This window comes from Callithrix jacchus, chromosome 22 (genome assembly GCF_049354715.1).
Source record: "Callithrix jacchus isolate 240 chromosome 22, calJac240_pri, whole genome shotgun sequence".
Taxonomy (NCBI): domain Eukaryota; kingdom Metazoa; phylum Chordata; class Mammalia; order Primates; family Cebidae; genus Callithrix; species Callithrix jacchus.
Window position 1 is genome coordinate 17,131,888 of NC_133523.1, and position 19,893 is coordinate 17,151,780.

Consider the following 19,893-nt stretch of genomic DNA (forward strand, 5'->3'; position numbering starts at 1 on the left):
ACAGCGATCATAGGGTGTTTGCTAGCCCCCCCACGCACAAGGACGCACACGTGCACTCACACAGGAGCCGCGTGTTTGCACACACACGCGGGCGTGGATAGGAAAGAAAGGAATAGCCGTGACAAACGAACATCTAGACCTAGATTCACAACCGCACCGCCTTCCCCTACCCTGCCCAGGCGCACACCACCCACGGGTATCCGGGCACCCCCGCCCTGCGGGGATTCCTGCCTCAGTATCCGCCCCACCCTCTCTAAACACCCTTGCTGGGGGGGGATGAAGGGCCCTAGAGGTGGAAGAGGGCACCTACTGCTTGCACCCTGACCCCCGCTGACAAAGGTGGCATGAGCCCCATTTACAGCTCACGGCACCGAGGCTGAGAAGCCCAGCCAGCAGTCACCCTGCACCTAGTATTGTCACTGGGTGTCACATGGAGGTGGTGCAGGGTGGCTCCCACAGCCTGGGTACTATAGAAGCTTTGTGTCTGTGCCTGGGTTGTGTGTTTGTGGACGGTTGGCTAAGTGTCCACAGGCCATGTGACTATGGATCTGGGTGGGGTGTTGTTCTCAGGAGGCCGTGACAGTGCGTCCCAGGGTGACTGCGAGTTAACTGCGTGGGCTCTGTCCACGGCCGTTGGAAGCTGTGGCATGGCCTTGTATAAGTGTGTGTCTGCATGCGGCTGTGGATCTGTGTGCGGTGGCCTGCGTTTAGTTGTTCCAAGACGGCCACTGTGAGCTGAGTATATGGCAGTGTATGTGTGTCGCTGGGCGGGCTGTGTGTGCGGTGGTTCCCACCCGAGCTGAGCGTGGGTGGCTCTGCGGGGTGCAACACCCAGTGTCACTGCCTGAGGCTTCAGGGGGCAACCCAAAGTAGTTCCAGCAGCGGGGTACACGTTTGTTGTGTAGAGCGCTACGTTGAGTGTGGCTGCGAATGTGTGTGGCTGGGTGTGTACAACAGCTGGGGTGGCTGTCCCCATTTGGGGTAAGTGAACCTGTGTGTGCGCGCGCGCGTGTGCAGCCGCGATCAGCTGTGCGTCCGCGGGTGGCCGTCCCCGATCCCGGCCCGCGAGTGTGTAGCCGCGCCCCCAACTCCCGCGGCGGGCACTGCGCGTGCGCGCCCGACCCGCGGTCCCGGGGGCGGGACCCACCCGCGCGCCCGCCATCGCCCCTTTAAGAGCGGCGCCCGCGGGCGGCGGGGAGGCAGCGAGCGGGGGCGCGCGCGGCGGGAGGAGGGGAGCGCGCGCTTCCCGGAACAGCCAACGCGAAGGGAAGGGAGAAAAAAAAGCCACCCTGCGGCCGGGGCCGGAGCTGGAGCCGCCGGAGCCGCAGCTGCCGCCGCCGCCGCGGCCGTCTGGAGCTCCCCCGCGCGGACGATGTCCGCGGTGCCCGCCCGGGGCTCGGGGCGGTGAGGCCCGGGGCGCGGGGTAGCTATGGCGACGGCGAGCGCGGCCCGCGGCGCCGCCTGACAGGTGTGGGCCCCCGCGGCGGCGGCGCGGAGCAGCATGTACGCCAAGGGGGGCAAGGGTTCGGCCGTGCCCTCCGACAGCCAGGCCCGCGAGAAGTGAGTGCGGGGCCAGGGCCAGGGGCGGGGCTCGGCGTCCGCGCTCTTCCGTGGGCTCCGGCGCGGGCGGGCAGCGCGCGGGGCACGTGGGCGCGGGCGACGGGGCTCACGGAACCGGAGCGCGCTCGAGGGGTCGCGAGATTGGCGGGGGCGCGCGACCCCCGAGGGGCGGGAGATTGGCTGGGGGCGCGCGAGACCCCACAGGGTCGCAGGAGTTGAGGGGTGGCGGGTGGCCCGAGGGGCGCTAGACGGGAGGGAACGCGTGAGACCGGTCCGGCTGCAGGGGTCGCGAGATTGGCGGGGGCGCGCGAAACCCGAGGGCGCGAGATTTGAGGGGGCGCGCGAGATCCCCGAGCGGGAATCGGGGGTCTCGAGGCCTCCCCGAGACGTGGGTGCGCGAGGCTGCGGAAGCGGGGGGATCAAGGGAGGCGAAGATTTCCAGGACGAGCGAGAGTGGCGGTTTGGGGACCCCGGGCGCCTGGGGAAGAGCTGGAGGGCGGCTGGAGGGGCGCGCGGCCACCTGTCTGCCCTGGCCCCAGCAGCTGTGTGGGGCCCCTGGGGAAGCCGCACAGTTCACAGTCCGGGGGCCGGTGGGGACAACGGAGCCCCTCTCTTGATACCGAAGAGTGCATATTGGGGATCCCTCTTGTTCTGGGCGTGGCTCCAGGCTGTGGGTACCAGGAGCTCTCAAGCTGGTAGGAACAGGTTCCACCGCGCGGGTGGAGGAAGCGTCGTGGTGGGGCTGAGATCTCTCAGTGTGGGGAGGCAGCCGAATGTGCTGTCCAGGTGGGGAGCTTGGAGCTGTGACCGTCCCGCAGGGAGGGCACGGGGCAGTTTGCAATGCTGTACCCAGGAGGAGGGGAGTCTTGTCATAGCTGATGGGGACTTGCAGAATCCTTGAAGTTGAGCCGCCTGGAGTGGCCCCGGGTGTGGAACTGGCCACCCAAGCAGAGAGGAGGCTGGGTCAGCAGGGAGGGGTCCCAAGAGGACCCGCCTTGAGGGCCAGGCCGGGATGTCTGGGTGGTGGAGAGAAGCCCTGGATTTGGCTGAGTGTCCCCCGTCCTGCCTCTTCTGCCTGGGCTGACTTGAGATGCCCCACCCCTCTGCAAAATGAATGTCCCCTCTGCCCAAGACGCCTCCCTTGCCTGTGTGCAGTTAGGAGGTTGAGCTCCATTTCCAAGCACCCTTAAGCCCAAGACTTTTTGAAACGCATTTGGCTCCTGCTCAGGTTGGAAGCAGGAGGTGTCTGGCATGGTCACTCCTGGAGCCCAGGTCTCCAGCCAGCTGCTGGCTCTGGAGGGGACCACTCACCCGTGGGAATCGAGATCGTTCACAGGTTAAGTGTTTCTGCCCTGGGTGTCCCAGGGTGTGGCGGTTGGGAAGGCACAGTCTGGTCAGGAAGGCAGGCTCTGTAGCCCTGAGGAAGCCCCCACCCCAGCAGGAGGCAGGTATCCAGTTACCTGGAGAAAGCAAAGTGGGTGATAGTGGAGGGGACGGGATGTCAGCAAGTGCAGAGGTCCTGAGGTGGGACCAGGAAAAGGAGCTGGGGCTGAGCCCAGGTGGAGTAAGGGGCAGCCTGCTAGAGGGCCGGGTGGGCTGCAGTTGGTTGTGTGTGCAGAAGTGTGCTCTGGCTCCCAGGTGGACTGAGGCTTGTACGGGTCAGAAACAGAGGCTGGGAGTCCCTGGGGATGAGGGCATAGCTGTGTGAAAGACAGCTAGGGAGGCCGGCCTGGTGGCTCTTGCCTATAATCATTCCAACACTTTGGGAGGTCAAGGTGGGCAGATCACTTGAGGTCAGGAGTTCGAGGGCAGCCCGGCCAACATGGCAGTCTACTAAGAATACAAAAATTAGTTGGGCATGGTGGCAGGTGCCTGTAATGCCAGCTACTCTGGAGGCTGAGGTGAAAGGATCGCTTGAACCCGAGAGGTGGAGGTTGCAGGGAACTGAGATCACGCCACACCACTACACTCCAGCCTGGGTGACAGGCTGAAAGGCCATCTCAAGAAAGCCCCAAAAACCCAGCTGATGGCAGCCTGGACCAAGGTAAGAAGGAAGAGATTCATAGGTTTGAGCCAGGGGTGGCAGGGTGAGGGGATTAGCTGAATTCCCCACCATCTTCCCCCGATGTCCATCCACCCCCCAACCTGCCCAGCAGAGGTGTTTTGGGGATACTGGCCTCGGGACTCGAGGCTCTCGGAAGTGCCTCAGCTGCTGGTGGGAGGCAGAGCCGGCCTATGTGCTTCTGTTTCACAGAGAGGGTCCCATGTAGGTGTTGGTTTGGAGGTAGCGTTCCACTGGGAAAGAAAGCTTGGAAAACACCAGATGGCCTCATCCCCACCCCCCACCCCCCGCCCATTTCACAGAAGGGGACACCAGGGCCCTGGAGAGGGAGCCACCTGGCAAGAACTCAGCTTCTCTGACACAGATGAGCTCTCAGGCAGCCCCAGGCCCATTTCCTCATCTGAAATGTGGACGACCTATCTTTCAGGATCTTCACCAGGACAGGGTGGGAGCCCACAGGCAGAGCACCTGCCAGGGCTGCCCCTCAGCTCTCAGGACGTATCCGCCACGGGCAAGCCACTTCCTGCCTCAGGGCCTTGCTTTCCTCCTCTGTGAAATGGGGTGAAGGGGTTACACTGCTCCAGACCTCAGCTCCCAGCCCTGTGCTTTCCTTCCTGCACTAAGCCTCCTGCCTCTTAAAAATGAGGCCCTGAGGCCGGGCACGGTGGCTCCCGCCTGTCATCCCAGCACTTTGGGAGGCGGAGGCAGGCAGATCACCAGAGGTCAGGAGTTTGAGACCAGCCTGGCCAACATGGTGAAACCCTGTTTCTACTAAAAATACAAAATTAGCTGGGCACGGTGGTGCATTCCTATAATCCCAGCTACTCAGGAGGCTGAGGCAGTAGAATCGCTTGAACTGGGGAGGCGGAGGTTGCAGTGAACCAAGATCACACCACCATATTCCAGCCTGGGCGACAGCAAGACTCTGTCTCAAAAAAAAACAAAAAGAAAAAAAAAATAGGTCTTGCCTTCTTTTCCGTCTCTCTCTGGCCCCAATCCTCAGCCCCTTCTGGCTTCCCTTGGAGCCTACCGGCCTCCCTGTCTCAGGCTAGGTCTTGGCCAGCTCCCTCTAGAAAGCAACTGAGCACCTGGTGGGTGCCTGCCCTCGGGGGCTTGCAGCAGATGGCGGTGACTGTGGAGTGTGGGGGCGGCAGAGTGGGCCACTCGCAGAAGACGGGGCTGTGTATACCCTCCAGTGCAGCCAGGCAGGGTGAGAAGGGGTCTATGAATGACGGCCATGGTTGGCGTCTCCTGGCAGCTCGTGGGTTTCTCCCGGCTTGATTTTGAGCTGGCACGTGGATGCGGTGGCTTGTTCATTAGCCTGGCAGGTAAGCCAGGGATGGGATTCACGACTGGACGTGGTCATTTTGGCCCCTGGCTGGAAATGGCTGTGAGGGGCAACTGTGGAGGGCGGTAAAGAGAGGCACCACCCTGCCGAGAAGCTGCCAAGGGCCTGGCCTTTAGGATTGGCGGAGGGGAGGGAGGACAGTGAGGGTTGGAGGGTCCCTTTGGGGGCAGCAGTGAGACCTGGTGACATGACACAGTGACACAAAGCCCCGAGTGGCAGGCATCTCCCGCCCCAGCAGCATCTGTGTCCAGGAGGGCACTGGGCAGGGAGCACCAGTGCGGCCATTCTCGGTGTTTACGATAACGCACGTCAGTGTGGCGGTGGCTGTGGAACTTTTCAGGCCACCAGGTGCTAGCACCCCATCCTGTCTCTGCTTCCCTGCAGCACCATGCTTGCTCAGGTCCAGGCGCCCCATGTCCTCCAGGTCTTGGGTTCCTTGGCAGAGAGGCTGCTTGCTGCTCTGCCAGGTGCCTCCCCATGCTTCTTTCTGGCCACGTGCCTGTATGGCACAGGGAACCCTCATAGGCAGGCCCTGAGAGGTTGTGCCACCCTGGAGCAGGTGGCTGCTAGGAAGCAGGGGGCATGGGTGATTTGTATCCAGAGACCTTTCCCATAACTGAGCTCAGGGCCCCAACCAGTGGCACCCCCAGACCTGGCCTCTGAAGCAGTCCTCTGGGAGGTGAGGACCTTGTAGGTCCCCAGGTTCCCTGGCTGAACAGCCAGGCTTCCAAACATTTTACCCCAAACAATCACAACCCACAGTTCTTCCCTGAGACTGAATCCTGTTTAAAATAAAAGGACCGGATGGGTGAGCAGGCTCACACCTATAATCCCAGCACTTTGGGAGGCCAAGGTGGGCGGATCACAAGGTCAGGAGTTCGAAACTATCCTGGCCAATAATGTTGAAATGCCATCTCTACTAAAAATGTAAAAAAATTAGCTGGGCGTGGTGGCGGACGCCTGTAATCCCAGCTATTCGGGAGGCTGAGGAAGGAGAATCGCCTGAACCCAGAAGTTGCAGTGAGCCAAGATCTCGCCCCTGCACTGCAGCTTGGGTGACAGAGTGAGACCCCATCTCAAAAAATAAAATAAAATAAAATAAAAGGACCACCATGGAAGGGAAATCGGCAAAACCGAAAGCCCTAGCCTCCCTTCACTCCCAGGATCAATTCCCAAATCCTCGGTGTGGATAGAGTAGTGGCCGGCCTTCATCAGTGCTCACCTTGTGGCCCAGCTGGTCCTGGCATCCCAGGAGGGGTCCCGGGTGGTTTGTTCATTCACTGTAGTGACAGGGTCCTGGATGCCCAGCTCTGTTCTAAGGGCATTGCAGTGAGCAGACTCCAAGTCCCCGCCCCACCTCCAGCCACATTCCAGTGGGGGCCACAGGTGGAGACTGTCAGATGGGGAGACATGGAACAGGTGGGGGCTTCCAAGTGACAGGGAAGCCCCTGGTAAGTGACACTGGAGTCTCTGGGCGGAAGTGTCCCATGCAGGGGAACAGTGCACAGAGGCCCTGGGGCGGCAGGGCAGCCATTGTGGGGGTGCGGGGGGCACAGGAGGGTTTGAACAAGCAGCGTGGGGGTATGGAGGAGCAGCGCCTGGAGGGGACTCTCATAACCCAGGTGGGAGACGGTGGGTGGCCTAGCCCAGGTGTGCAGTGGAGGTGGGGAGAGGGGCCCGAATCAGGAGAGAGACTTCCTTCAGTGTTTTCTTCTCAATTCAGTAAAGGGAGTGATGTCTGGGGACAGCTGGGTGGGTGTCAGGCAGGTGCACACTTGTGCGTGGCCACCAGAGGCTCCTTGGATGAGATGTGTGTGTGTGTGTGTGTGTGTGTGTGGACATCTCCGTGACGGCCTCTGGGCAGGGAGAGGGGAGGATGGGGAAGGGGTGCTGGGCTCCGGTGTCGAGGCTGGGTCTATAGCTTCCAGGTGAACAGTGGATCCCTAGTTTGGGGAAAGTCGGGCCACAGCACCCTCTGGGCAGCCCCTACCTGAAGGCGTTATCCAAACAGGCTGGGCAAACCACCCAGGGAGAGGAGAGGACAGAATGGGGAGCCGGCGAGGCTGGAGGCAGGAGGACAGCAGGAGCGGGTAGTGAGGCCAGGGTGGGCTCTGGGGCTGCCTCCTGGGTTAGGTGCTGATGGGGACAGTCAGGGAAGGGGTGACGAAGGAAGGCAGGTAAAGCTTTTGGCCACTCTCTCCTTCAGGAGTCCCCCTAGGCCTCCTGGACAGCCGGCCCCTGGGCGTGGCTCACCAGCATTCCTGAGACTCCGTCTTACCCCACTCTGGCCTTTTGTGCCCCCTGCTCGGACCCCCAAGTGGCCAGGGTGGGAAATGGCTGGTGGCACTAGGCTCCCCAGGCTGGTCGGTCTGTCCCCCTGAACCTGCCCACCCTGGCCTGTGTGCTACCTTCACGGATGGACGCAGGCCTGTCAGCCGCTGGCACAGGGGAAAGCTCAGAAGCCTCTAGATGGGCCTGGGTACCACAGAAGTGGGCTGGACAGGCGGCCCTGCAGGCAGTGGAGGAAGGCGCGGGGGTGGGAGACTGGAGGGCTATGGGGTCAGGATCTAGCAGGGCATGGGCTGGGGGGTTCTCTCCAAAGTGGTGTGATGATGCCAGGTGACCGCTGGGCACTGTGTGTCCTGCCCCCTCCCTGCCTCTGGGGTGGCCATCACTGCTCATGTGGTGCAGTGTGAGCCTGGCATGCCCCGCCCTGGGCCGCCTGCTCTGCCCCCTTGCATTTCTGTAGCCTCAGCACCTTCCACGGGGCCACACAGCTCACCCCTCCACTCGCATTGCCTGTCTCTGTCTGTCCCCTCAAGAACGTGGCCTCCAGGACAGGCGCCAGGTGTGTGCACTGCACAAAGGGTGCTCCATGATGCCAGAGGAATGAATGAAGTTAATGAATGAAGGAGGGGAGGCAGGATGAGATCTGGGCAAGGGCACCGCCCACGGGGGCTGGGGAGGAACAGGAGGGCTGGAAGTCTGAAAGGGACCTGGGGGGCGTGATGGGTGGTGGGTGCTGGGACTGGATCAGCCTGGCTGGGAGGGAGCAGAGTGTGAGTCAAAGGAAGGTTATTTTAGGATGGGGCCGGCAGCCAGGGAGGCGGCACAGCTGAGCTGGAGGCGGCTGGAAGGGCCCCCAGGCCTGCCTGCCTGCCTGCCTCTCGCCTCTAGGGCTCAGCCTCAGGCCTGCTCTCCGGAACCCTGTCTTGAATCCCAGATTCCCCCAAGCCCAGAGCAGGCCCTCATGGGTCCCTGGCTGTGCAGTACAAGGGCTCTGAAGGGCTCCGATGGGGGCGCCTCAGATCCAGAGAGGTCCAGAAGGGCTGGTGCCAGAGGACTGGGCAATGCTTTGGATGGGGGATTGTTCTCTGCTTTCTGGCGTGGCAGCTGGACTGGAGCCAGGCAGACGGTCCAGCCTTCCCCTGTGACCTGAAGAGGGCTGTGCTGGAGCCCCCTGGCTGGTCAAGGGTGGCCCAGGTCCCAGCTCTTGGGGAGGGCAGTGGCTGAGGGGGTGAGTCCAGGGGTCCCTGGCGGCTGGGGACTCACAGAGCCCTCTGTACATGTGGGCAGGGCGGCAGATGCGGCACTGTGGGCCCTACCGGCCCTGGCCCCCACCTCCGTTCCCTGGATACCGCCCCGCAGTCAGCACTGCCCTGGCTGGGGATCATCTGCTGGAAGAACTGAGGCCACCACAGTGGATGGGCAGCCACCCCAAGGAAGAGATGGGGTCCAGGGGCCGGGGGGGCCCTTCCCTCCTGGGCCAGCGAGGCTGGCGATGCGTTGGGGTGGCCCTCAGCACAGGACACGGCCCAGGGAGCCCACTATTTGTCCCTACCCCCCACACACTCAGGAGTGACACTCCTCTACTGAGGCCTCTGGAGGCATGGCATTGGCAGGACAGGGCCAGGATTTGGTCTCCGAGGGCGCACTGAAAGGAACCGAATTCGTCCTGGAGTTGGGGTCAGGGATGCCTGGGAGAAGCCCGAAGGATGCTGACAGATGAGTAGAGTTGTCTCTGCTGAGCAGCTGGTGGGGAGAGTACCTTTCCACCCGCCCTCCCGAGAGGCAGAAGGGCTTTAGAGTGGGGCCTGAGCCCCCTGGGCCGCCTTGCCCCCACAGGTTGGCGCTGTATGTCTACGAGTACCTGCTGCACATCGGCGCCCAGAAGTCAGCCCAGACCTTCCTGTCTGAGGTAAGCCACTGCCTCCATCCTGGCCCTCCCTCCCCGTCCACACCCAGTGGTCCTCTTCCATTTCCACTGGGGACCTTGGGGATGGGCCCTTGCCCCTCTGAAGGCTCTGGGAACTGAGGGCTGGGTGGGATCCGACCCTGGGCTGGCATCCAGGCTTCTGGTCTGCATGCCCAGTGGGGACCTGCTGCACATCCTGGGGCCCTCCACCCACCCAGTTACCCTCCCCTCCCCACTCCCTCCCTGCCCAGATGTTCTCTGGGCACCCTGCCACATGGGGGGGCAGGGTCAGATAGGGCCAGCCCCTCACCTCCTCCCTCTTCCTGCAGATCCGATGGGAGAAGAACATCACGCTGGGGGAGCCCCCCGGGTTCCTGCACTCCTGGTGGTGGTGCGTGCAGGGCTGCTGTGGGTGGGCCGTGGAAGGGGGCCGGGGGCGGGGGCGTGTAGAGCAGACGTCCTCCCCTGACCACCACAGCGTCTTCTGGGACCTGTACTGTGCAGCGCCCGACCGGAGAGAGGCCTGTGAGCACTCAGGCGAGGCCAAGGCCTTCCAGGACTATGTGAGTTCCCACCCCAGGGGCTGGGCTCCAGGGTGGGAAGCAGGATGGGGGGCTGTACAGCCAGAGGAGGGCTGGGGGTGGGGGCAGTTTGGGTTGACAGACAGAGCTGCAGCTGTCACTCAGGCTCTTGGCCTTCTGGGGTCCCTCCACCCTCCCCTTGGTCCAGGGTCACTCACAGAGTAAGGAAAAGCTTTTTCCACTGCACTGCGCTCCCTGTGGTCCCCACAGCCCTCCCACCCTTCTCAGGGCACTGGGGGTGCCATCTCCCTGCCCTCACGTGAGCTTGTGTGGAGATGGGGAAAGCTCGCTGCCTTCACCCTCCTCGGTCGTGTGTGTTGGGGGGTCACCGCTGCTCCACTGAGTTAGGAGCCAGGTGGGGGTGCCTGATGGGCCAGGCACTGGGACACTTCCTGACCTTGCCGGGTGCTTGGAGCTGCCCACTCTACCTTTCTGCTGTCATTTTCCCTCCGGGTTGGAAGAGATCAGAGGCCGGTATGGAGTGGAGGCTGCCGGGCTAACCAAGGGGATGGTGGCCTCCTGTTGTCATGGGGCAGCAGATGGCAGCCCTTCCCTTCATCCTCTGCGCTGGGCCACCTGGCCCCCTCTGTTGGGTCTGAGGGGGAGGTGCCGGCTTTGCCGGCGGGCGTCTGGAGGGCGCCAGTCCTGCCCACACCCTGCCCACTGTGCGCGGGAGCGCAGGCCTCAGCAAGGCAGAGGCGGCCTGAGGGGCGGGAGGGGTGGGGCGCCCGCGTTTCTGAAGATTCCTCCACGCGATATGGAAGCCGTGCATGCCGAAGCCCTCCTGGTGTTACTGCTGTTCACCCCTATGGTGCCCCACTGCTCGTGTGTGGTCCCCTTGTCCCAACCCCATTGGATCTGGGGCCCCAGGGGTGTCTGGAGCTGTGGGCTTGAGCGACTCTCCCCCCATGCCTGCCGCCTGGGTCTAGCAGCCTCTCTGGGCACCCCCGCTGGGCCAGGAGGGCGGAGCTGGCAAGTCGGCGTGAACGCGCTTCCCAGGCGCGCGGCGGTTACCATGGCAGCGCCGGCGCGGAGCAGAGACCGCAGGGCCCAGGGCGGAGGCCGCCCAAGCCCTGGGGTGACCAAATCCCCATGGGCACCCATCCTGCCGGGCCGCCCCTCTATTGCTCTCGCTCTAACTGGGGGCGCCTGGCCTGCTGACCCTGCACGGAGGCGGCCCCTTCCTCTCACCTTCCGAGGGGGGGGGGCTCCGTCTGCCTCTCCCCGGCTCCAGGCCGACCTTGGCGTCTCCAGGAAACACTGGAGCGCCCAGCCCATCGCCATGGCAACGTGGGCCGGGCCGTCTCCTCTTCAGGGATGATTGACGTAGGGGGTCCGGCCCGGGCCAACCGCAGGGGAGGGCGCACTGCCTGGGATTAACTCAGGGCCTAGAGTTGGAGGCCGAGGGGCGCAGGGGGCAGGGAGGCTGCAGTGGAGCCTCCCCGACCAGGAAACTCAGGCGTCTGCTGTGGCCCGAGAGGGGGCTGCCCTCCCTGCGTGGTGGACAGACACAGGGCACAGAGGCGACCCCCCCCACCCTCCGGAGTGGACCAGAGGAGCCACCTGGGAGCGCAGCTGCTGCAGGCCATTGTGTTGGCGGAAGGCGGCGGGGTGGGGGCCAGAGCCCAGAGAGGACCTGGCAGTTTTGAACTGAGAAGGTGGCACAGGAGCGGGCACAAGGGCTTTCGAAGTATTTGTTTTGGGCCTTAGGAGTGCTCTCTGTAGTGGTGTGCTGGGGAGCTCCTGCCTCCACCCCGTTCCCCACTTTAGGGCCCTGGCAGGAGGCCTGAAGCTAATCTCAGAGAAGGGGCAGGAAGGGGGCAGCCTGCTGCCTGACACGGGGAGGGAGGATTTCTCCAGGGGCCCTGCTCCAGCCAGGGGGCCCTTGCAGCAATACCTGAAGACAGGAAACGCCAAGACTGCAGGCAGAGTGCCCAACATCTCTGAGCCCACATGGCTGCAGTTCATGCCACAAACGCCAGAGTGTGCCTGTGTGCTGCTGGCTTGGGCCAACCCCGGAGAGCCCATCCCCTTCCTCTTGGGATTCAGGGCCTGGCCTGGACCACACAGAGCCGGGCCAAGAGAGAAGTCCTCCCTCCCTGTCTCCACATGTGTCCTTCTGCCCTTATAGACTGAGCCTCCCTCCCCACCTCGTCTTCCCCAGAGCACACAGGTCTAGGACTGGGAGCCAGCCAGAGTGGCCTCTCATCCTGTCCCAGGCCAGGTCTGGGCTGCACCAGAATCTCTGGCAGATAGGAAGCCCCCGCTCTAGCACCCTGTCTTTTCCCCTTCTCCATCTGTGGAGAAGCTGGGGGTTGGGAACACCACCCCAGAATCCTGCTCTTCTCCCCGCTCCTAGAGGCAGGATGGGGCGGGGCCGGAGCCACAGCAGCTCTAAGGAAGAGCCTTCAGGCAAGCTCCTCTGAAACTGCTGGTAGATCTGTGTATATGTGGGGTGTCCCGGGTAGAGCTGGGAGCCAGCTGAGCTGCCCTGCCCTGCCGGCCAGGACGACGCAGGCCTGTGTGAGATGAGAGGTGCTCTGGGTCCAGGGTCTTCAGATCCTCAGGCCAACAGTCCCTGTGCCGCACTGCCCAAGGCCAGCTCCCTGTCTCATGGGGCCAGCCACCTGCAGAGAAGAGGGGGCATACCCCAGGCCTAATAGGAAGTGTCTAAATGTCCTGACCTGGCCCTTGGTTTCCCGCACCCCTGCAGAGCGCTGCAGCCCCCAGCCCTGTGATGGGGAGCCTGGCCCCAGGTGACGGAATGGCTGCAGGCCCCATGGCGGCAGGCTTCTTCCAGGTATGGCCAGGGCTGGAGTCTCCTGGCCTCCAACTCTGGGTGGGGGTCCCATGTGGGCAGACTTTATGAGGCCGGCAGGCTAGAGTTGGGCGGGAGGGTCCTCTGTGAGGCAGGTGTGCCCAGTTGGGCCTTTCTGGGGCCAGTGAGGGAAGACCCAAGTATAGTGGAGGGTGAGCATCTGTGCGCTTGGCCTGTACATGCGTGGGCACAGTGGTCCTCGTGATCACTGGTGCCTGAGCCTTGCCCTCAAGCCTTCCCACAGGGTCTCTGTCCTGTAGGGTGGGCCATAGGCTGGCCCACCTCTCTGCCTCCATGGAGCCCCTCCCCTCCTCTGCCAGACCCAGCAGGGCCTCACTTCCTGCAACCCACCCGGTTCTGTCCTCCTAGGGCCCCCCCGGCTCCCAGCCGCCCCCCCACAACCCCAATGCCCCCATGATGGGGCCTCACAGTCAGGTAAGGAGCTGTGGCGCCTGCCCCTCATACACACACATCCCCTCCCCCAGCGCCACCCCCTCCCGCCCCCATGGCATGGTGCCCTGGCTGGAGCCATCTGGCTGGGCTTTGCTGGCTGGTTCTGGAGGAGGGGTCTCCCCAGGCTGGGGGCCCCAGGAAAGCAGAAACAGGGTAGCTTTGGGGGTGGAGGGTGGGGGGAGCTGCTGATCCCCACCTACCTCTTCCAGCCCTTCATGTCACCGCGGTTCCCAGGGGGCCCCCGGCCCACCCTGCGGATGCCGAGTCAGGTGAGAAAGGGATGAGGGGAGCGGGGGGCAGAAGCTGGGCCGGGGAGGGAGCACCCCACACTCAGTGCTGCTACACCCCCTCCGCAGCCTCCCGCAGGCCTCCCTGGCTCCCAGCCCCTTCTCCCTGGCACCATGGAGCCCTCCCCACGAGCCCAGGGTGAGTAGGGAAGCTCTGCCTCCTGTCTGCCCATTAGGCAGAATTCCAGCTCTAGGCACTCCAACCTTGCTGCCTCCCAGCTGTCCACGCTGGGGAGTGGTCCAGGTCCAAGTGCCTTCCCTCTGCCCCACCCCAGGGCATCCGAGCATGGGCGGCCCAATGCAGAGGGTGACGCCTCCTCGGGGCATGGCCAGCATCGGGCCCCAGGTAAGAGTGGAGCCCTGGTGGGTGGGGCCCTCGGACTGTTCCTGGTCTGTCCCTCACCGCCCCTTTGCCTCCCCAGAGCTACGGAGGTGGCATGCGGCCCCCACCCAACTCCCTTGCCGGCCCAGGCCTGCCTGCCATGAACATGTAAGGCCCCCGGGACCCCAGGAGTGTGCAGCTCACAGGCCACCACCAGCTTCATGGCTGGGTCAGCTGGGACGGGCCCTGAACCCTCAGGACAGCCTTGGATATTGTTTATTTCATGGCCACTGTTGAGTGGGGAAACTGAGGACTAAGGTAGCAAGAGTTCCCCAGGGCCAGTGATGGGCTGGGATCAGAACCTGAAAGCTCATGCTGGCCACTTCAGCGCCTGCTGCTCTGCCGCCTGTCTGGGGACACAGTGGAGCAGGGTGGGGGGTGTGGTGGTGGTGGTCATCCACATGGACTGGCCCCAGGGTCTGTCACCCATGGTCTTTTCTAGGGGCCCAGGAGTTCGAGGCCCGTGGGCCAGCCCCAGTGGAAACTCGGTGAGTCTAAGGCTAGGTGGGCAGGCATGGGGTGGGGTGGGGTGGGAGGGGCACTGGGTGAGTTGCCTGGCTGACTGCTCACAGCTGCCCCTGTCCCCAGATCCCCTACTCCTCCTCATCCCCCGGCAGCTACACGGTGAGTCTGAGCAAGGCTGTGTCACCCTGGGCAGGGGCTGCAGGATGGCAGATGAGGGGCCATCTCTCACAGTCCCTGTCTCCCTCTGTGTGCAGGGACCCCCAGGAGGAGGTGGGCCCCCTGGAACACCCATCATGCCTAGCCCTGGAGGTACAGCCTAGACAGGGGTGGGGTTGTGCTAGGGTGGGTGTGCTTGGGGGAAGCCCCATTGCACTCAGCACCCTTCCTGTCCCCTGGTCTCCCCCAGATTCCACCAACTCCAGCGAGAACATGTATACCATCATGAACCCCATGGGGCAGGGTGCCGGCAGGGCTAATGTGAGTGGGGGCTTTTGGGGGTGCTTCTTGAAGCAGCGATCCCACTCGGGGGATGAGTGGCCCAAGTCCCATGCTGTCCCCATGCCTGCAGTTCCCCATCGGCCCTGGCTCGGAGGGCCCCATGGCCGCCATGAGCGCGATGGAGCCACACCACGTGAACGGATCCCTGGGTGAGTGAAGTCCCTGCTCCCGCCCAGGCTGCTTCCGGCCCCGGCCCATGCGCCCCTGGCTGCCTCCCCCCACTGCCAGCCTGCCTGTCTGGTGGAGGCATCGCGTGGCGCCCTGAGCCCCCCAGGGGGGAGGGGGCCCGCTCAGTGACTGTGGCTGCCCCGAGCTGGGGGTATCCGGCGACCAAACCAGTGAATGCACAATCTTCCACCTAGCCTCAGTCCTGGGGTTTCTTGCGGGGTGTGGTGGCGGGGGAAGCTCCCTAGGGTCGTCGGACCCTGGAGGCCTGGGGGCCTGGCACCAGCATGTCTGAGCTGGTGTTCGTGTCGGTTCGCAGGCTCGGGCGATATGGACGGGTTGCCGAAGGTGAGGGGGACGCACTCCTGCTGGGGGCTGGTCGCGGGGGGGGGGGGGGCGGGCAGGGAGTTCCGCGCTGACGGCGGCCGCCCCCAGAGCTCCCCCGGCGCCGTGGCCGGCCTGAGCAACGCCCCAGGCACCCCGCGGGACGACGGCGAGATGGCGGCCGCCGGGACCTTCCTGCACCCGTTCCCGAGCGAAAGCGTAAGCGACTGCGTCGACTCTCCCCCCGCGGCGGCGTCGGGCCGGAGGGGCCTGGCGGGCAGGCCCCGGCGGGGCGGCCGGGGGGCCAGAGCAAGACCGTGACCGCGGCGGGCCAGGTGGGGGGGCGGCCGCGGCATCCTTCCCCTCCTCCTAACCTCTCTCCATCCCCCCACCACCTCCCGCTCCTGTTTCACCGTCCAGATCCCCTGCGTCCCCACCCCGGGACCCGCGCCCCAGGGCAGCCTCCCCACGCATCGCCCCTCCCCCATTCCCTCCTGTCCCCGCCCTATGTCTGCCCAGGACCCAGCCCTACCCTGTCCCCCATTGTCCCCTGGGGGCGGGTCCCAGCCTCTTCCGGAGCTAAGCCCGGCCCCTGCGCGCTGCCCCCTCCTCTCTCCGCAGTACTCGCCAGGGATGACCATGAGCGTGTGATGGGGCGGCAGCCCCGGGCCTCTGCGGGCCTAGGCTTCTGCCCAGCGCTCCTGCTCAGGGCGAGGGGCTGAGGTTACACCTCGGGCACCTGGACTCCTGGCCAATCAAGGCTTACCCAGCTGGGAGGCCCCACAGGAAAGACTTTTATCATTTTATTAAAAACGCAAGGACCTCAGAGATGTTCTTTTCTGTATGGACCCTTCCTGCCATTTGTATTTTGTTCCAGAAAGAAGGGTTCTTTGGGGGGGCCCCTCTCCCCAGGACGTCAGGGGGTGGGCCCCATCAATAAATAGAACCTGGTTTTGGTTTTTGGTAGCGTGTCTCAGATTCCCTTTGGTCTTCGGCCACCACACTGTCCACCCTGTGGTCTTGTTTCCCACCCCACCCATTTAGCCCCACCTTCAGAACCGGGGGTTAGACTGAAGCTACCTGGGAGTTGGGGTGGCAACCATGGGCAGAAGGATTGGGACGGGAAGCTGGGCGCTCAGAGTTGGGTAAGTAGAGAAAGGCAGAGCCAGGTCATAGGCCCCAAGAACCCCAGGTGGAAGGAAAGCTGAGAGTGGCAGCGGCTTTATTGTCTTTGGGGCGGCCTGGAAAGGAGGGGTTCTGGGGGGCAGCGGGGAGGAAGGGCTGCAAAGCTGTGTGACAAGGGCCTCAGGTGGTGGGCATCTGGGGTTCCTCCACTTGTGGGTGCCCATTGGCATCACCAGTGCAGCCGTTGGTGGAAATGGGTACCGGTCCTTTCTTGTTCAACACAGGGCAGGCAGCAGTCAGGGGTCCGACTTGCTTGAGGCTGGGCCCTGGGCGCTCCATCTTATGCTCCAGGAGCATGTGGTTCTGTGGCGGGAGCCCCACGCAGGCCCTGGAGAGGCCACACAGCTCAGCAGAGCCAGACACCCGATGGGGAGGTGGGGGGGGGGGTGTCCCTGTGGCCTACAGCCCTCCAGGTCCTATGCATAGCTCAGCCAAGGGGTAGCTGGACCCCGGGCGGGAACCTGGAGGCTGGGGCGCACCTGAGGATGTTCTCGATGCAGCTGCGCTGGCGGAAAAGCGCATTGATCACCGGGCTGCCCGGCGGCACCAGCGGCGCCTTGAAGAGGAAGCTGAGCAGGGACAGCACGGGGTGGAAGGTCTGCGGCTCAGGGTCAGCGTCAGTGCAGAAGCTCACGCGCTGGCACAGCTCGGTCAGCAGCGCCAGGTCTAGCATGATGGGTGCGGCCAGCAGGGAATCCTGTGGGGTGGGCGGGTCAGGCGGTGGAGAAGGGTGGCCAAGCCCCGCCTCCCACAGCAGCCCGGGAAGTGGCGTCGCACCTCACACGTGTTGTGCAGCACCAGCGTGTTGGTCCCACCCAGCATTAGCTCCGAGGTATACTCATCCAGCGCGCGCTTGCTGTCGCCCACGTATGGCACGTACTTGATGACCACCTGGGGTGCAGCAGGAATTCGCCCGGGTCCCTGCCACCCCCCTCTGGGAAACCCCGCACCCATGCCCACGCCCCACGCACGCAGTGGTCGGGTTCCTCGCCGGGCATATAGAGCACTGGGTTACTCTGCACCATGTCGTCCACCACGTTGCTCTTGGACACCTCCTTAGAGCGGAACTGCAATGGCGCCGACAGGTTCTGCCCATCATTGTTGCCCAGGTGGTTGTAACTCACGATGGACATGGTCTGTGAGTACAAGTGACGCCCCGGCAGCTGCAGGCCCTGCGGCCCCACAAGCCAGGTGCTGGCAGCCCAGGTCCCCTTCCTGCACTCAGGAGCCCCCCCGGCCCACGCACCTTGAGGCCAGAGCTAATGAGGAAGTCCACGAGCACGGACTTGACTTTGGTCTGGCCAGACTTAAAGTCATCTCCACCCACGAAAACCCGGCGCTGACACGCGAGCTCAAGAGCTCCGGGCACCAGGGTGTTCTGCGGGGACCCATTGAGGAAGGCACAGCCCTCCAGGATGCTGGCGACGGCGAAGAGCGTGGAGGGAGACACCTCCAGGCCAAGCTGTGGACAAGGTGGGCAGTCAGCACGGAACTTGTGTTTGAGACTGGCCCTGCCTGACCCGCTCCACCTGGGCGTGCGCCCACCTCAATGGTGCGCAGCAGGTTCTCGGCCGTGTCGTTGAGACCTGGAACCACCTCACAGAAGCGCTCTGTGTTGGCCGTCCACAGCACGACGACTTTGTCCAGACCCGCGCTAGACCGGAAGTCTCGGATGTCCTTGCGGATCTGCTCCAGCTGTGGGAAGGATGGAGAGGGTGTGGGGAGGGTGGAGAGAGTGTGGGGAGGTTGGTTGTACGTGCCCTCGGACTCAGAACCTGGACCACTCAGTTCCCAGGCTGTGAAGTAGGGACTAGTCTTGTGGGGTCGGGCAAAAATGGGGAACCAAGTAGCGAAGAATAGGTGGCAGGGAGCACGGAATGCGGAATGGGACAGGACCTGCTGCGCGCGCGAGCCCGGGATGAGGTTGTCCGCGCGTGTGCTCTGGTTGGCCGCGATGAACTCGGGGATGTAGACGGAAGGCCGAGGCCGCAGGGCTTCCATGTGTGGCCACAGTTGCTCCTGCAGCTCCCAATCCAGCACCTTCGCGCGCCGCATCGCCTCGGCGAGGTTCATCGACGAGATGTCCCAGCCTGGGGGGCATCCTCACACTAGGCCCTGCCCGGATCCTGGGCCCCTCCAGCCCCCATCTCACATGCCACCCTTCCCCCAGCCCAGGGCTCCGCCCACCATCAAACACGAGGTCGTTGGGTGCCACCATGGGCAGCAGCGCACTGAAGGGCACGAACACCTCCTGGCCCTCGGCGTCCAAGCCCAGGCTCACGGTGCCCGCCTGAGTCAGCGAGCCGTAGTAGTTGGCTTCCTGGGGGGCAGTAGACAAGGCAGGGTGATGAGTGGGCGTGGTGAACGCGCCGCGACCAGGCCTGGGCCCCGCCTAGACTCGCAAGCCCCGCCCCACTTTCGGGCATTTTCAGTTCCGGGCTCTCGGCCAGGACGGAAGCCGCGGCCCCCAAGCCCCTCCCCCGAGGCCTCAGGCACCTTAAACTCCGCCCCTGTAAGACTCCCGAGGAGCCCCCAGTACCTCGCGAAACCTCCTCGGTGTCCGCCCGCAGCCAGGCCCCGCCCCCTGCATTCCCTCCCGCTCCGCAGAGCCTCGCCCCCAGCAGGTCCTTCACCCCCTACAGGTCCCCAGTCCCAAGAATGCCCCTCGCCCCCTACAGACCCCCGCCCCCTACAGGTCCCCAGTCGCGGGAAGGTCCCTCGCCCCCTACAGACCCCCCACCCCTGGAAAGGTCCCTTGCCTCCTGCAGCCCCCTGCCCCGCAGAACCCCGCCCCCTGCAGCCCCCACCCCGCCGGCCCTGCAGAACCCCGCCCCCTGCAGCCCCCTGCCCCCTGCAACCTCCTGCGGCCTGCAGGCTCCCGCCCCCGCCCGCAAGGACTCCACCGAGCCCCCTTGCCCACCGCGCCCCTCCCACCCCCACCTTGCGGCCGCTGCGCGTGGGCCAGGACAGACGCAGTCGGTTGGCCAGCACCGCGGCGGTGAGCGTGGAGCCGTTGTTCCCGCCCCAGCCGACAAGCATGACCCCGAGCCGGGGCACCTGCCGAACGGTCCGGAAGGTGAAGCGCGTGGTCGTGGGGTGCACCTGGAGACAAGCCGCGCAGTGAACCCCGGGTCCCATCCCCTTCTCCCCTCGCGGCAGAGACAGGGTTGGAGACATTGAACAATCTCCCGCTCTCCAGCACGCCCCCTCCCCCGGCTCCCTGGCCCACCTTGAGGACGCCGCCCTCGCGGCTGACGCGCGTCGTCCGGTAGTCGTATTGCGCCTCGATAGCCTCCGGGCCGTAGACCACGTCCGGGCTCTCGACGAAGAACTGGGCGGCGGCCTCCATCGCAGCGGGCTAGGGGCCCGGGGTGAGCAGGGGGTCAGCGGGGACACTAAGTGGCCGGGCCAAGCCGGCCTGGGTCCCCAGGGAGGCCGCCCCCACCCCGAACCACACTCACCGGCACGGAGTCGGCTCAGGCAGCGGCAGCGGACAGCGCGGGCTCTCGGGCGCGCGACCTCCGGAGAAAAGCGCTCCGGCCCCGCCCCCGCCCCCGCCCCGCCCCCGCC

General features: G+C 64.5%; 2 protein-coding genes across 11 annotated transcripts; one reads left to right on the forward strand and one right to left on the reverse strand.

Moving 5' to 3' along the window:
* Positions 1-833: 833 nt before the first annotated feature.
* SSBP4 (single stranded DNA binding protein 4) lies at positions 834-16,104 on the forward strand. 10 transcript variants are annotated; one of them, XM_035286402.3, is made up of 18 exons: positions 1,224-1,560; positions 9,096-9,168; positions 9,495-9,556; positions 9,644-9,728; positions 12,460-12,546; positions 12,934-12,999; positions 13,227-13,286; positions 13,374-13,443; positions 13,580-13,650; positions 13,727-13,794; positions 14,129-14,174; positions 14,275-14,310; positions 14,406-14,460; positions 14,558-14,628; positions 14,720-14,798; positions 15,134-15,162; positions 15,250-15,473; positions 15,760-16,104. In XM_035286402.3, the coding sequence occupies exons 1-17, from the start codon at positions 1,502-1,504 to the stop codon at positions 15,457-15,459; spliced, it is 1,227 nt and encodes a 408-aa protein (XP_035142293.1). In that variant the 5' UTR covers positions 1,224-1,501; the 3' UTR covers positions 15,460-15,473; positions 15,760-16,104. The 10 variants fall into 10 exon arrangements, with proteins under 10 accessions (XP_078217953.1, XP_078217954.1, XP_035142293.1 ...); XM_035286405.3 differs by having other exon boundaries at positions 15,250-15,357; XM_078361827.1 differs by lacking the exons at positions 1,224-1,560; positions 12,934-12,999 and adding an exon at positions 834-981.
* Positions 16,105-16,343: 239 nt separating this feature from the next.
* On the reverse strand, positions 16,344-19,823 carry ISYNA1 (inositol-3-phosphate synthase 1). Its single transcript, XM_008987522.5, has 11 exons — positions 19,785-19,823; positions 19,553-19,681; positions 19,264-19,425; positions 18,511-18,643; positions 18,220-18,413; positions 17,869-18,018; positions 17,570-17,785; positions 17,295-17,459; positions 17,101-17,214; positions 16,803-17,020; positions 16,344-16,651 (listed from the first exon to the last, which is right to left on the reverse strand). The coding sequence occupies exons 2-11, from the start codon at positions 19,670-19,672 to the stop codon at positions 16,444-16,446; spliced, it is 1,680 nt and encodes a 559-aa protein (XP_008985770.3). The 5' UTR covers positions 19,673-19,681; positions 19,785-19,823; the 3' UTR covers positions 16,344-16,443.
* Between the last annotated feature and the right edge of the window lie 70 nt (positions 19,824-19,893).